A 15,151-nucleotide genomic window follows, 5' to 3' on the forward strand; every position below is an offset into this window, starting at 1 on the left:
GGTGGCATGTAGTAGATGTTCCACAGATGGCGGCAGTTGCAATCCCATTGCTCTATTTACATCAGCCGTTAGCCTATGCTTTTGAAGTATTGAATGTCTTCTATCCTTAAAACTCTGATGTGGACTTGCAGTTAAATCGGAGTGGAAAAAATTTACTTCTAATTTTATTTTCCTCTGGTGCCTTCCCTAGCTCCGTGGAGGAAGAGGCAAAGCTGTTTTTGTGGTGGCACCAAGTCCTTCAGCTCTCCCTCATTCAGACAGAGCAGAATGACTCCGTCCTGACAGAATCTGTCATTCGAATTCTGCTCATGGTTCAGAGCAGGCAGAACCTCGTGGCTGAGGAGAGACTCAGCTCTGGGATCCTGGGAGCGATTGGGTTGGGCCGGAAGTCGCCCTTGTCTAACAGGTAAGGAAGCGCCTTTCTAACACTGTTCTTCTAAACAGGCCTCAGACATCTGTACCTACTTACAGGTTGTGATACTTTAGTAGGTTTTTCGACTTAGGATCTAGGTTCTCCAGGGAGATTAATGGAAAAAAAAGAAAACACAGCCTGATTACATCTTTATATTCTAAAAAGCATTTTTAATTTTTTCTTACCTTTTAAGAAAATTTTCAGTTCAAACAGTACTTTTAATAGTATCTCCTGTTGTGTTTGGATTTTGTAACCTAACTGCACTACTGATTTCTTTTTGGTTTGGAACCAGTCATGGATGGTATGCGAGCTTAGTTTAAAAGCCAAGTCAGGTGGGTACTTGATGGGTTCAGGGAAACCCAGAACCTGTGAGGGACTCAGTCTAGTGAACTGTTCAGTAGTCAAGCCGGGTTAAGATCTGTTGGTGGCCGGGCATGGTGGCTGATACTTGTAATCCCAGCACTTTGGGAGGCCAAGGCAGGCAGATCACTTGAGGTCAGGAGTTCGAGACCAGCCTGGCCAACATGGTAAAACCCCATTTCTACCAAAAAATACAGAAATTAGCCAGGCATGGTGATACATGCCTGTAGTCCCAGGTACTCTGGAGACTGAGGTGGGAGAATCGCTTGAACCCAGGAGACAGAGGTTGCAGTGAGCTGAAATTATGCCGCTGCACTCCAGCCTAGGTGACAGAGTCAGACCCTGTCTCAAAAATAAATAAATAAATAAAAATACAAACACAAATACAAAAATTAGCTGGGTGTGGTGGCAAGCACCTGTAGTCCCAGCTACTCAGGAGGCTGAAGCAGAATTGCTTAAACCCAGCAGGCAGAGGTTGTAGTGAGCCAAGATCACACCACTGCACTCCAGCCTGGCCAACAGAGCAAGACTGTCTCAAAAAAAAAAAAGAAAAAACAAATAAAAGGCTGTTGGTAAGAAGGCTAAGTAATGAGAAACAAGTCTGGATTTTTGTTGCAAAAAATCCCAAGGCATGGAAGAATTTGCCATTAGCTTCCCATTTTCTCTCATCATACTTGCTTACGTCATGGTTTTCTTTTTAAGCCCTTGTCAGTGTTGAAAAGAATTTGCAAACTTGATGATGTCAGCATTCTTGTGGAATAGCCCATTGTGGTGTTGTATTGGGACTCACTCATTCCAAACCAGTTAACATCTTGTTTCTTGGTTTGAGGTAGAAGATAGCAGGACTGCATGATTTTGTTTTACTTAAATTTGGCTTGTGTCTTTTATTCTTTTTTTTTTTTAATTGTGATAAAATACACATAACTTAAAACTTTCCACGGTAACCATTTTCATATGCACAATTCAGTGACATTTAAAACATTCACAATATTGTTGCAGCCATCACCACAATCTAGCTTCAGAACATTTTTATCACTCCAAAAGGAAGTCCTACACTCATTAAGTAGTCACCTCCATTCCCTTCAACCCCCGTGTCTCTGGCAACCACTAATTGACATTATGACTTTATATAGTCAGTCCTATTTTGGACATTTCACATAAATGGAATCATATAATGTGTGGCCGCTTATGTTGGACTTTTTTCACTTAACATAAAGTTTTCAAGGTTCATCCATGTTGTAGTATGTATCTGTACTTCATTTGTTTTTATGGCTGAATAATATTCTTTTGTATTCCACATTTTGTTTATCCATTCATTAGCTGATGGACATTTGGATTGTTTCAGCCTTTTGGCTATTGCAGATAATGCTACTATGAGCATTTGTGTACCAGTTTTTGTTAGAACATCTGTTTTTAGCTTTTTGGTGTATACCCAGGAGCGGAATTGCTGGGTCCTATGGTAACTCTATGCTTCACTTGTTGAGGAACTGCCAGACTGTTTTCCCTAGTGCCTGCACCATTTACATTCCCACCAGCAATGTGCAAGGGTTCCAGTTATTCCACATCTTTGCCAACACTTTCATTCTTGAATCTGATTTATACATACATTGTTTGGATGGTGATAATGGATAAAACTTCTTCTTGATCATATTTTAAGATTTTCCTGAGAAGGTGAACAACACAGTCGATCTGGAAATGTGTTAGTGTTGTTTTGTCATAGAGAATATGGTGTTTATTTCAAAATGCTTACTTTAATAGCCATTTACTTCTTCTGACCTCTCCCTAATGCCTAAGGTTCCGAGTGGTTGCCCGAAGCATGGCTGCCTTCCTTTCAGTTCAGGTTCCTATGGAAGATCAGATCCGTTTGAAGCCTGGCTCTGAATTACATCTGACTCCCAAAGCTCAGCAGGTCAGTATTTACAATGAAGGGTTAGAAGTTTGCCTGCACATCTTCCCTAGAAGGCAGTGAGGTGGCAGCCGTAGCCTGTGCCCATCATGACATGATGCTCTGTGGTGGTAGCACACTGTTCCCTTTCATGTGCCCTACTTATTGGAAAATGGTTTCATGTGCCCACCTCCAGATTTTTGTAGGCAGTTGTCTAGATCACTGTTACTGTCACTGTAGAAAAGTAAGGCCAAATGAAAGTCTGTCTAGGATTAAATTTGGTTCTGATAAGTGTGAATATGCACTTATCTGCCACCTGCTTGGGCTGGAGCAGGGGCTGGAGCTGGGGACTGGGATCTTGCACAGAAGATGAGGCTACAGTTGGAATGGATGGAAATTAGCTGAGCTTTAGCTTGGAACCGAGAAAGTAGTTCCTGTTTTGTGAGTCTGAAGGTTGACTATTGTTGACTGACGCTAGAATAACCTAACATGGGCAGAATGGTAGCTAGAAATGACAGCTTCTTCTACACACATGGAAGGCCACATTCCTATGGACATGCTGGCCAGGTACAAAGGTGCACAGTAAAAAATGATGGTCAGCATTCATGAGTCCTTCCTCTGTGCCAGGTACTGTTACAAGTTTTAACTTGACCAATATTAATGAGTTAAAGCGTTAACTCATTTAATCCTCATAGCAATGCTATAGCACAGAAACTATTTTATTTTTTAAGACAGGGTTTTATTCTGTTGCCCAGGCAGGAGTGCAATGGTGTGATCATATCTCACTGCAGCCTTGAACTCCTGTGCTCAAGCAGTCCTCCCACCTCAGCCTCCCAAGTAGTTAGGACTACAGGCATGCATTGCCACTCCTGGCTAATTAAAAATTTTTTTTTGTAGAGACTAGGTCTCGCTTTGTTGCTGAGGTTGTTCTCAAACTCCTGGCTTCAAGTGATCCTCTTACCCTCAGCCTCCCAAGTGGCATAAGCCACTGCATCCAGCTAGGAAATATTATTATCCTGGTTTTTTGGATGAGGAAAGAGAGATAGAGAAAGGCTAAGTAATTTGTCCCAAATCAGACACCTAGTAAGTGTTGGGGCTAGAATTCATACTGGCCAGTCTGGCTCCAGGCCTCTCCCATTCCCCACTCTGCAGGGCTGTCTCTGTAAGTGGTCAGAGCTTAAACACCTGAGCTCCTCTGCTGGGGCAGCTTTTTCATGTTTAAGCCAGCCACGTGCAATGTCAGATCTTGGTTATTAAGAGCAAGGATCAGACAGAATAATTAACAGGTTCTTCACAGGGATCTGGGCTTATTAAATAGCTGATAGTTGTCACTCATTGCCTAGACAGCTGCTGTTTGAATCCCGTGTTGTCTTACATGAAACATCCCGGTGGGCAGATGAAAATCCTGAGGGCAGGTTGTGCAGTCAGTGAGATGCAGGGTGTATTTGAGAAGGCTACGTCTCCTGTGGCCACCAGTACCTGGAGCATCAGTTTCTTGCTTTAACTGGGGTTCTGGGCTGTCCAGGCCTGGCCTCTTTGTCTTCATTTCTTTAGACTTAGAGTGATGACTCCCTGCATGTCCCATACATATTTGTCATCAGGATATTCAGATTTGAAGAAAGTTGTCTTTTTAGAAAATGGTTATTCTTAGGCAAACTGTCAAAGTAGACTGTTTGGGGGACTAAATTTAAAGAAGGAAAGGAGAGGGAGAGAGACAGAGAGACACTGTGGTTCATGGGAAATGCTTGTCCCAATTGATTCCTATTCTTAAATTGAACTCTGTTTACATAGCTCCTAATTTGGTGCCCAGATACCTTCAGTTTATTTTCAACCTAAAGACTTCCATCTACAGCCCTCCTGGTAGTTAATTTCTAAAAATCCGGTTTATTTATCATCCTCAAAAAAATCACTTCTTTTTGTTTTTGAATCAACCACATTCCATCTTTTAATACATATTTTCTAGTGCAATGGTTTCTGTAAAAGGGACAAGGAGGGAGTGGGGCACTCCATGGTGGGGGATGTCCCCCAGTGAGGAGGGGAACACCATCAGAATCCTGGGGTGGATGAGTTTGTCACGTTGGAAAATGAAACTCCCCACCTAAAAATCAAGGGCCACTGTTGATTTTTTGTTTTCTCTATATACAGTCTCTTCCCCTTCTCTTCTCCTACTATGAAGAAAGGAATAATCAAAATTCTGGAGTCAAAGAATGTTTTTCTTTCCTTCTTCCTCTGAAGAGAGGAATGGAAACAGTTTCTGCCATGATTTTGTGTCATTTGTCAGAAGGATTCGGGAGGAACCTATGTACTTCATGCTTGTTGGCAGATTTAACAACCTCACTTACTCTTGGCAGCACTTAGCAACTGGTTCCTCTAGAATTCCTTTCCGTTAGACAGTTTCATATAACATTATCTCATAATCTAGGAACATATCCAACAGCAGATTGAACAGATTTCACCTTAGCAAGATGAGGCTGGTGCTTGGAATTTCCGGTTGGGCCCTAGGAACGGAGGGAGTGGACATTCTGGTGGGGAGGACCCCACAGGTGGGACTGGGGAGAATGAGGACAGGGCAGGCTTTAGAAATGGGTGTGGCAGGTGAGGTGCCCAGCAACAAGAGCAGCCTGCCACAGCAGTGGCTCTTGGTAAGGCAAGTTTGGGAAACAGCACAGAACAGAAACGGAAGGCTGGGTGTGGGATGCTGCAAAGGTCACAGAGGCTTTGGCTGCTGGCCTCCTTCTGGTTGTGGTTAAATTAATCAATGCCTGCCTTTCGGACTCCTGACCTCAGTTCTGTAGGGCTCCTTCCCACAAGGCTCACAGTTGAAGTACATAGTAATAATGGGTGTGCTGCACCTCTGGCAGTCACATTATGTGCCTCTATGGAGTTAACCCTCTCGTCTTCCATGTCTTTTAGGCTCTGAATGCTCTTGAATCCATGTCATCAAGTAAGCAGTATGTTGAATACCAGGATCAAATATTGCAAGCCACTCAATTTATAAGGCATCCTGGCCATTGCCTTCAAGATGGGAAAAGCTTCTTGGCTCTTCTCGTTAACTGTCTGTATCCAGAAGTGCATTATTTGGACCACATACGATAGTAGCACTGAGGCTCTTGAAAAACCCATTGCTGTTTATGTTTACATTTAACTTTCCTGTTGCACAAGTAACTTTGCTCAATTTCACTGTAGAGCTCAGTTTGGCCCGTGTGTAGTTGACTGAGATGCAAGTTGGGAGGCATTAGATATTAGATAATTCTGAGGGGTGTGTGTGTCTGTGTCTCTGTGTGTGTGTGTGTGTGTGTGTGTGTGTGTGTGTGTGTGTGTGCGCGCGCGTGCGCGCGCGCTTTCTTAGCTCTTAAGACCTTCTGGAGACTCTTTCAGTTTTTATATTTATCCACAAGAGAAACTTACTAAGTTCCACTTGGGTACAGAGCCACTCACAGTTGCGGAATGTCCCAGTCATCTCACAAGACCTCCAGATGGAGTTCTTTGTATGTTTCCACTTCTGTCTCTGTTTTATGTAAGTGTTCCAGATCTGACAACCTTGGAAGTCACATAGTACCCTTACTTTTAAACCCCATTTGTGCTCCTCCAAAGTAAAAAAGTCAATTTCGAAAATTTCTGCATTTCTCAAATGTGGGGAGATACAATAGTTTTAAAGTATCGTTTTTCTCAGAAGGGAGATAAAAATGCTGAGTTCATTAAAGTGGGTCATGTGTAAAATATGACCGTTGATCATGATTATAGTGGGCAGTAGAGATGATGACAAGTCCATTTCCATCCAGCCACGTGTCCTCATGGAAAAGGAGCTGCCTGTCTGAATCAGGGTGGCAAGCTGGCAGTCTGGGAGGAGCATGTTTCACACAGGTGTTTTGTTCGGTCCACTTGGTGAGGCGTACAGACAGGGCTGCCTCTCTCCAGTCAGGAGAGTCCGGGCATTCCCTCGGGCCCTGACCCTAGCCTCATTCACATCACTTGCCCCTGTCGACACCTAAGTTTGCACCCTTTGATAGACACCACGTTTGGTATCTGAAAGGCTCACTGTCAGGAGACAGAGACTGAGGGAGACTGAAGACCTCATTCTCTGTTCCCTGCTTGTTTTTTAACTTCATATTTAAATTCAGATGAAGCCACTTGTCTGCTGAAACACTTGTCTGTGGAAACTGGGTCAGGTCAGGAGATCTACTGAAATTTGGCTTTTTTTCAATAGCCACGTGCCTTCTGTTGCTGACAGTTCATTCATTACCAAAGCCTGTGTGTCACTCTGCCTTGTTCTGTGGCCATCTTCTTGCTCATGTTATTTCTCCTGGGAATGAGCAGTTTGACTTCTGTTATCACGTTCCTCATTCTGTCAGCTCTACGTGGATTTTGCCTGCACAGCTGGCTTAATATGTCTTTGTGTATGGGTAGTTTGTAGCCCGAGAATATTTACCTAGAAATGTCTAAAAAGCCACCAAGAACGTTTATGGGGTATAGGGATGTAGTTAACAGAGTGCTAATCTCTCCTCAGATGTCCTTGTGGAATGCTTCCCCCCAGATTGGGAAGTTGGTAGGAGCTTTTCTTTACTTTGAATTTCTTTAGCTGGACGGAACGATTCTTCCTCACAGACAACGCTTTGCAGCTTTGATAAAGAACATCCTGTCCAGTCTCTTTGAGTTTTACAGGCCACCAAATGTCCGTCTCAGAGGGACCTGTCTCAGCTTTTCTTGTTTTTGCTTCTCTCTATTTTCAAAATTAGTCATCTTGTTCTGTGTATAAGAAAATTTGACAAGCTGTGGACGGTTTAATAGTCTGATCTGGCAACACTGATTTTTGTTTGGAAATATTTTGTGTTTTCTTTGAGGAGGATATAATTATTGCTATCCTAGGATGTGAAATTTTTGAGTGACAGTATGCATATTTTAAAGAAAATTATGATTAATCTGTATAATGTTTTTGGTCTGTAAATATTATAAAAAATAAAATCAATCTTTGGTTGTAACTGGTTAAAAACCAAATTATAGGGATATCACACTATCTTATAAAGTGTTTCAGCTGCTAAAGTTGCTGTAGGTTGTTACGCCTGATGTCATTTAATTTATTTGACATTGAACTTCATTAATCATCAGACATGGTCAGTGAAAGCGCTTCCTCTTTAACTCTTTCTTGCTTAACCTTGGAAGGTTGACTCAACTCCTAGGTTTCTATGGGAAACTCTGGGCTAGGAACGTGCTATAAAGACACTGAGATGGTTCAGACATGGCCATGCTGCTGTAGCCTCCTGGGAAAGAAGGGCAGCAGAAAGACCAGCCCGCCCATTGGCTTGCAGGGGTAGGGAGCCTCTGCTTGAAAAAATTGTTGGCCTCCAGAGAGCATGAGGCTGTGGTTTCAGAATCAGTGATGGGTGCTGCACATCAATATTGGAATCAAGCAAGACCAAGACCTTGTGGACTGAGCAGCGTGGAGGGTGAACGGCTGCGGGCTCCAGACTTCACCGCAGGGTGGCCGACAGTGGCATTGGGACCAAATAAGGATGTCTAACTGCTTCCTGGGTTCGGGAGGAGGCAGCATTCTGGTTGCCATGAAAAACATCTCTCTCCCTCTCCATCACTCCCCATGCTGCAGCGCACAGGTGGGCGGCAGAGGCAGGCTGCATCCCTGAATCATGTTGCCCCATTGCCTATTAATAGAACAAGTGAAGGGCAGGATGCTGGAACACACCAGACATAGAGGGAGGGAGGTCCTGCCAGATGTGTCTACACAGTTGTCTACACAGCATGACAGTAGCAGTGGAGTTGGGACCCACCTGTACATGTTTGCAAAGCTCCTGCACACTTGGGACCTCAGCTTCAAGGCAGGACTCGTTTCTTAGTCTCACCACCCTTTGTTGGCTCAGCCATCGCATGCCTCTGCCCCACAGGTGTTGTGTGCCTGAGTCTCTCACTTCTTTGAGGTTGGGGGAAGCCTAGTGCAGAAAATGAAAACCCATAGACCAGCCTAACTTCCTTTCAACCAAGTGACAGCCTCCTTGTTCCTCCCAGTTCATCATCAAAATCAGCATGTACATGTCATACAAGCCGAGAGTGTTCATGTCCTTGTTCCTTTCAAATGAAGGTGATATATACTTTTTCACTGAGTTTTTATTCCTAAAATTCTTTCTTCTGGAGCAGGAAGCAAATGTCCTGGAATCGTAGACTTTCAAAGTCAGAAGGGTCATTCAGGTTCATCTAGTGCCCTTCTCACTCTGCAGGGATCCTCCTCCGCCCCTGTCCAGTGCCTGGTGGTCCAGCCTGTGATGGGCAGGCCCAGGCTGCCGTTGACAGGCTCTGGAGTTCTGTTTTCTATTGAACCGAGATGTTTCTACATTGCCTATTGGTCGTAGTTCTGCCTAGAGCAGTTCAGGCTGGGGCTGTTCTCTTGCCCCTCCTTGAGGCAGACTTTTAGATATTTTCAGTTGTTATCACATGTCTGACACCACTTCCACCCCATCCCTCACCTCTTAGTCCTCTCCAGGCTAAATCCCCCAGTGTCTTTTTTTTTTTTTTTTTTTTTTTTTTTTGAGACGGAGTCTTGTCTGTCATCCAGGCTCTGGAGTGCAATGGCATGGTCTCGGCTCACTGCAACCTCTGCCTCCTGGGTTCAAGCTATTCTTCTGCCTCAGCCTCCCAAGTAGCCAGGACTACAGACGCACGCCACCACGCCTGGCTAATTTTTGTATTTTTTAATAGAGATGGGGTTTCACCCAGCCGTTGAGACAAGCTGGTCTCAAACTCCTGACCTTGTGATCCGCCCACCCTGGCCTCCCAAAGTGCTGGGATTACAGGCGTGAGCCACGGCACCCTGTCTCCCCCGCAATGTCTTTAGTTAGACCTTTTCCACCATCATGTCTTACTGGGCTGCAATTTGGGGAAAGTGTCCAAATTAGTCCATGTTATCCTAAAAGGGGTGTGCCCCGGGTTAGCAGGGCCAGGTCTAGGGTGAGACAAACGAGGCACACATCTAAGTTGGTGCTTGCCTACAGGTGCCAAGAGAGTGCTTCTTTGGGTTTACACCCGTGGTGCCTCCTTTACCTCATTCTGGCCCCAGCCCTGGGGTTAGAGTCGCGCCAGTGTGGTCCAAGTGGTGTAATTCCCTAGATGCTTAGGCAGCATCAACTTTCAGTAGCTGTGCCCCATGCAGGGCACATTAAGCTAGCGGCAAGTTGAGACTGCAGACCTCAGCTTAACATCAGTTGTTGCCCGAGACAGATTTCATCCCACATCTTCATGACAGGCCTAACAACAAGGCACTTTGCCCTTAATCCTCTACTGCTGCCTGCTCTTCATTTTGGGCCAACTGTACAGCTCATTTTGACATAGTAGCTGATCATTTTTCTGATCAGTTAACTTTGTCTTATTAAGCAAAGTGAAGAATATAATGTTGGAAAATAAGTGTGTTGCTTAAAAAAGTATCTCCTTCTACCATCTTGCATTTATGTCTGGGTTGTGCTGGGTAAAGTTCTAGACTTACTAATGCAGACTTCATTTTGGTCCGGTTTCCACAGCATGCCTCAGGCATCAGTGTCCAGGAGTAGCTGTATTTGAGGTTTCCTTCACTCTGGTAGGTTCCTGATTCCTGATGAAAATAACTTGAAAAAAAATAATTATACTACTGATCCTCTTTTGGGATAATGCAATTGCTAAGGAATGTTGTCGATTATAATTTTTATTTTTTAATGTACAGATGTACTACCTCTCATTGAGCACTGAGAGTTAGAATTCATTTTTCTTTCAATAGTTTAAAATCACTTATGTGGCGACACATACTTCTTAAGTGTGTTCAACTCTTTTTCTTCCCACATATGTAGTGTGACCTTTAAAAACGACAACTTTATTTTGGACATTAAATGTGCAATATTCACTACTTATTCATTGTTCAGCATTTTTCATACCTGTACAATGGGTAAGTTTTTATATAGTGGTGAGAAACAGGAAGAAATGACAATTGGTTAAGTAAAATTCTGCAAATAAACTAGATTCAAATTTAATTTACACATGCCGGGCCGGTCTCATTGTTTCCTGCAAGTTGGTTGATAGTCTTTTCACACATAAACCACAATAAGAAAAATTTTACATGAGAAACTTTGTAATGGATAGAATCTTTACTCTGTGACCTTTCACCACGATGGGTGAGGCCTCTAATTTCAAAGGGAAGTTTTAACTTGAGAACGTAAGAATTGGCAGGGACAGGAGGCCACCTGCTGATCCCAGAGAAGTCAGGAGGGTCTGTGATGTGGCCTTGAGCTTGGTAAGAGCAGGGCCATAAAAATTGCACAAATGAGATGCGAGTGGGGGTGCTTCTGGCAGTGTAACCCCAGCTTGGTCATGGTCTGCTGGGGAAATCCACCTTCAGTGATGGGATGCCCAGGGAGTTCTCTTTAGTGTTATTTTTCACTCACATTTGTAAGATGCACTTTGAATGGGCCAAGGTGTGGAGAAGGGTCTGCACATTCCATTTGAGAATTACACCAATTTGGGATTCCTTGGGGACAGGCCTGTCTGGGAGTGGAGTATGTCTCCCTCACCCTTGTCTAAGCTTGGCAGCTTTTTAAATCAGATGGAACCACAGGATTTAAGGGTTGGAAAGTGGCCTAGAGGCAGGTTGTCTCACCTCCTTCTATTGCAGGAGCCAAGTTAACTGCCTCCAGACCAGTGGGCATCTTTGTGGGGACACTGTGAAAGAAACGATCTTTCTCCGAAAATGCTGCTTTTCTGAAGACAGCCGTTTTCCCTCTTGGTCTTTCTTTGCCACCTCTTGTTTAACGTATAATCAAGAAATAACAAAAAAAAAATGGGCAACCAGCAGCCCTCGGGGCTGCTCTGCCTGTGGAGTAGCCATTTTCTTACTCTTTTTTTTTTTTTTTTGAGGTGGAGTCACACTCTGTTGCCCAGGCTGGAGTGCAATGGCGTGATCTCGGCTCACTGCAAGCTCCGCCTCCTGGGTTCACGCCATTCTCCTGCCTCAGCCTCCCAAGTAGCTGGGACTACAGGTGCCTGCTACCACGCCTGGCTATTTTTTTTGTATTTTTAGTAGAGACGGGGTTTCACCGTGTTAGCCAGGATGGTCTCCATCTCCTGACCTCGTGATCCGCCCGCGTTGGCCTCCCAAAGTGCTGGAATTACAAGCGTGAGCCACCATGCCCAGTCTTTTTCTTACTCTTTTTACTTTCTTAATCTTGATTTTGCCTTGCACTGTGGACTCACCCTGAATTCTTTCTTGCTCGAGGTCCAAGAACCCTCTCTTGGGGTCTGGATTGGGACCCCTTTCTGGTAACAAGATCTCTTTCCTCCTCTCATTTTAAAATGAGAATAATTCCAGTCTTACCTCCTGGGCTCTTAGAACCCCCTGAGATTTTTTTTTTTTTTTTTTTTTTGAGACGGAGTTTTGCTCTTGTTGCCTAGGCTGGAGTGCAGTGGCGTGATCTCGGCTCACTGCAGCCTCCGCCTCCTGGGTTTAAGCAATTTTTGTGCCTCAGCCTCCTGAGTAGCTGGGATTACAGGCACCTACCACCATGCCTGGCTAGTTTTTGTATTTTTAGTAGAGACGGGGTTTCACCTTGTGGGCTGGTCTTGAACTCCTAACCTCAGGTGATCCACCCACCTTGGCCTCCCAAAGTGACACAGGCATGAGCCACCGTGCCTGGCCCCCACTGGGATCTTATAGGGCTTTGGGGATCACAGGGGGCCCAGAAATGTGAGGGGCTGTTATTGAAGAAGGAGTGGGGCTGGACTTAAGTGGCCAGCACTGGAACCGGGGACAAAACCCAGGACGCTTGACTCTTGGCTAAGGAGCCTTCCAGCCTGAGGCTTCTGTGACTGGTGGGGGACCAAGCACCCCCTGACCCTGGCTCTCTTGTCCTGTCTGACCAGTGAGGTACAAGTGAAAGCTCAGCCCATGGTGCCTCCAGCCAAGTCATTTCCATCTCAAAGCAGGGCCTACTTTCACCATAGATTATCCCCTGGGCGGTTTCTTCTCATGTAGCTACATCTAGTTTTAAACCTCAGTTGGCAGCAGGCAAAGTGTGTTGGGCTCTTGGTGGACCCAGGAGATCACCAAGGTGGTTGCCGGTCACTTCCTCTCACTGCTGTCTTCGAAGTCTGGTGGGCATTGACCACAGAGGGAAGCCTGCAGGCTGCAGCCTGCCCGTCAGAAGCCCCTGGGAAGAGTATGTTCATGGAACGCTGTGCCCTGCATTATCACAGGAAGTCCAGTCTTGAAAACACCAAGTCTTCCAGGTCATTTCTCTCCTTGACTCCGTGCTGCAGCACACCGAGCTGACTCAGCCTGTCTCTGGTCTTTGTTGCCAGTGACAGAGCCTGAGTACTCTGAGAGGGCAGGTGGGGGAAGATAGGCAGCTCTGCTCCACCCAGACCTCTTACAGGGACAGTGCCAGGCTCCAAGGGCAGCTCAGAGGGTTTGGGGAGGGCCGAGTGCTGTCCCCTCACCACCCTCCCCTCTGACCCTAGGAGCAGTGGCTTTATCAGGAGGCCAATCTGGGGGCTGCCTGTGCACTGTGTGCATTTGTTAAAGGGGGTGCCAGCCGGCTGGCCCTCCTCAACGTGCTTCCCACAGCCCATCACTGCATCTGAAACCACGCCAACAGAGGAAGTGTCCCTCTGAGGAATGGCACTTCTTCCGGTCCCAAGAAGCCCTCTTCAAAATGCAAGTACCGCAGGAGGGTATGTATCAGCTAGCACCAGCTGATTACTTGGCACCCTTATACATCACCATCATGCCAACACCAGGCGCACCCAGAGCTGCAGTCTCAGCCATTAGCTTAAGAATCACTTGGAGTTGCCGGGCGCGGTGGCTCATGCCTGTAATCCCAGCACTTTGGGAGGCCGAGGCGGGTGGATCACAAGGTCAGGAGATCGAGACCACGGTGAAACCCCGTTTCTACTAAAAATACAAAAAATTAGCCGGGCGCGGTGGCGGGCGCCTGTAGTCCCAGCTACTCAGGAGGCTGAGGCAGGAGAATGGCGTGAACCCGGGAGGCGGAGCTTGCAGTGAGCCGAGATTGCGCCACTGCACTCCAGCCTGGGCGACAGAGCAAGACTCTGTCTCAAAAAAAAAAAAAAAAAAGAATCACCTGCTTTCTGCTTAGAAATAACAAACTCAAAAGGACATTTTGAGGACAGTCGCGGAAATCTGAATATGGACTATAAAATGATATTGAATTCATGTTAATGAATCAATCTCCAATGTGGTAATAGTATTGAGGTAATAGAGCACAAAGCAGTTACTTAAGAAATAATTCCTATTGCAATTTTTCTTGGCTGTGAAACTGGCCTCAAAGACCAGGCAGATGTTCCAATACATACCACTCCTGTGTCCTTAACTTCCCTGGTTATGCAAGACTCTCCATAGAGGTGCCTCAAAGCATCCCCATACAAGGAGGTACGTAAGCCCGCTCCTGTGACCTCTTAACAGCTCAGACAGGCTCCTGGATGAATCCCAAGGTTAATCAGGAGCCACCTCTTGCCCTGGTGAAGGCTCTGGTGAGGAGTGGAGCTTTGCAACCCACTGGCCTGCATAATAACTTGTGAAGATCTTGTGAAGATCCCTGGACCGTCAGACCATCTCCCTGGAAAAAGCATCACTACCTCTTTTTTTAAAAATGTATTTTTAATTAGTATGGATATATGTATTTATATATTTATAGGGTACATGTGATGTTTTGGTACAGGCATACAATGTGCAATGATCAAATCGGGGATTGGCATATCCATCACCTCAAGTACTTATTGTTAAGAACATTCCAGTTCCACTCTTAGTTATTTTAAAATATACAATAAGTTGTTAACTATAGTCGCCCTCTTGTGCTAGCAAATACTAGATCTTATTCATTCTCTCTAACTGTATTATGCTCTCATTAAGTATCCCCACATTATCCCCCGCTCCCTGCTATCCTTCTCAGCCCCTGGTAATTATTCTATTAACTCCACGAGTTCAATTTCAACCTTTTTTTAGTTTCCACATATGAGTGCGAACATGTGATATTTATCTTTCTGTTCTTGACTTATTTCCCTTAACATAATGGCTGCCAGTTCCATCCATGTTGTTGCAAGTGACAGGATTTCATTGTTTTTTATGGCTGAATAATATTTCATTGTGTGTTCATTTTCTTTATTCATTCATTCGTTGATGGACACTTAGGGTGATTCCATATCTTGGCTATTGCAAATAGTGTTGCAGTACACGTGGGAGTGCTGGTATCTTTTCAATATACTGATTTCCTTGCTGACAGATACCCAGCAGTGGAATTGCTGTTGCTGGATCATATGGTAGTTCTATTTTTTTTTTTTTTTTTTGGAAGAGAGTCTCTCTGTTGCCCAGGCTGGAGGACAGTGGCGTGATCTCAGCTCACTGCAACCTCCGCCTCCTGGATTCAAGCAATTCTCCTGCCTCAGCCTCCCAAGTAGCTGGGACTGTAGGCATGCGCCAGCATGCCTGGCTAATTTTTGTATTTTTAGGAGAG

At 45.1% G+C, this 15,151-nt stretch overlaps 1 protein-coding gene across 9 annotated transcripts in view; it reads left to right on the plus strand.

Annotated features, from left to right (window-relative positions):
* Positions 1–15,151, plus strand: part of LOC105499564 (ectopic P-granules 5 autophagy tethering factor) — a 137,322-nt gene that overhangs the window by 120,943 nt on the left and 1,228 nt on the right. For 6 of the 9 annotated variants that reach the window (XM_071085428.1, XM_071085430.1, XM_071085431.1 and 3 more), the window contains 3 exons: positions 191–406; positions 2,567–2,681; positions 5,571–7,636. In XM_071085428.1, the coding sequence (XP_070941529.1) occupies positions 191–406; positions 2,567–2,681; positions 5,571–5,753 (514 nt within the window). In that variant the 3' untranslated portion in view covers positions 5,754–7,636. Of the gene's footprint in view, positions 1–190; positions 407–2,566; positions 2,682–5,570; positions 7,637–7,817; positions 11,562–13,139; positions 13,472–15,151 lie in introns of those variants that run through there. The other 3 variants (XM_071085433.1, XM_071085435.1, XM_071085434.1) reach the window with 3 other exon arrangements.

This window comes from Macaca nemestrina, chromosome 19 (assembly GCF_043159975.1).
Source record: "Macaca nemestrina isolate mMacNem1 chromosome 19, mMacNem.hap1, whole genome shotgun sequence".
Lineage (NCBI taxonomy): Eukaryota > Metazoa > Chordata > Mammalia > Primates > Cercopithecidae > Macaca > Macaca nemestrina.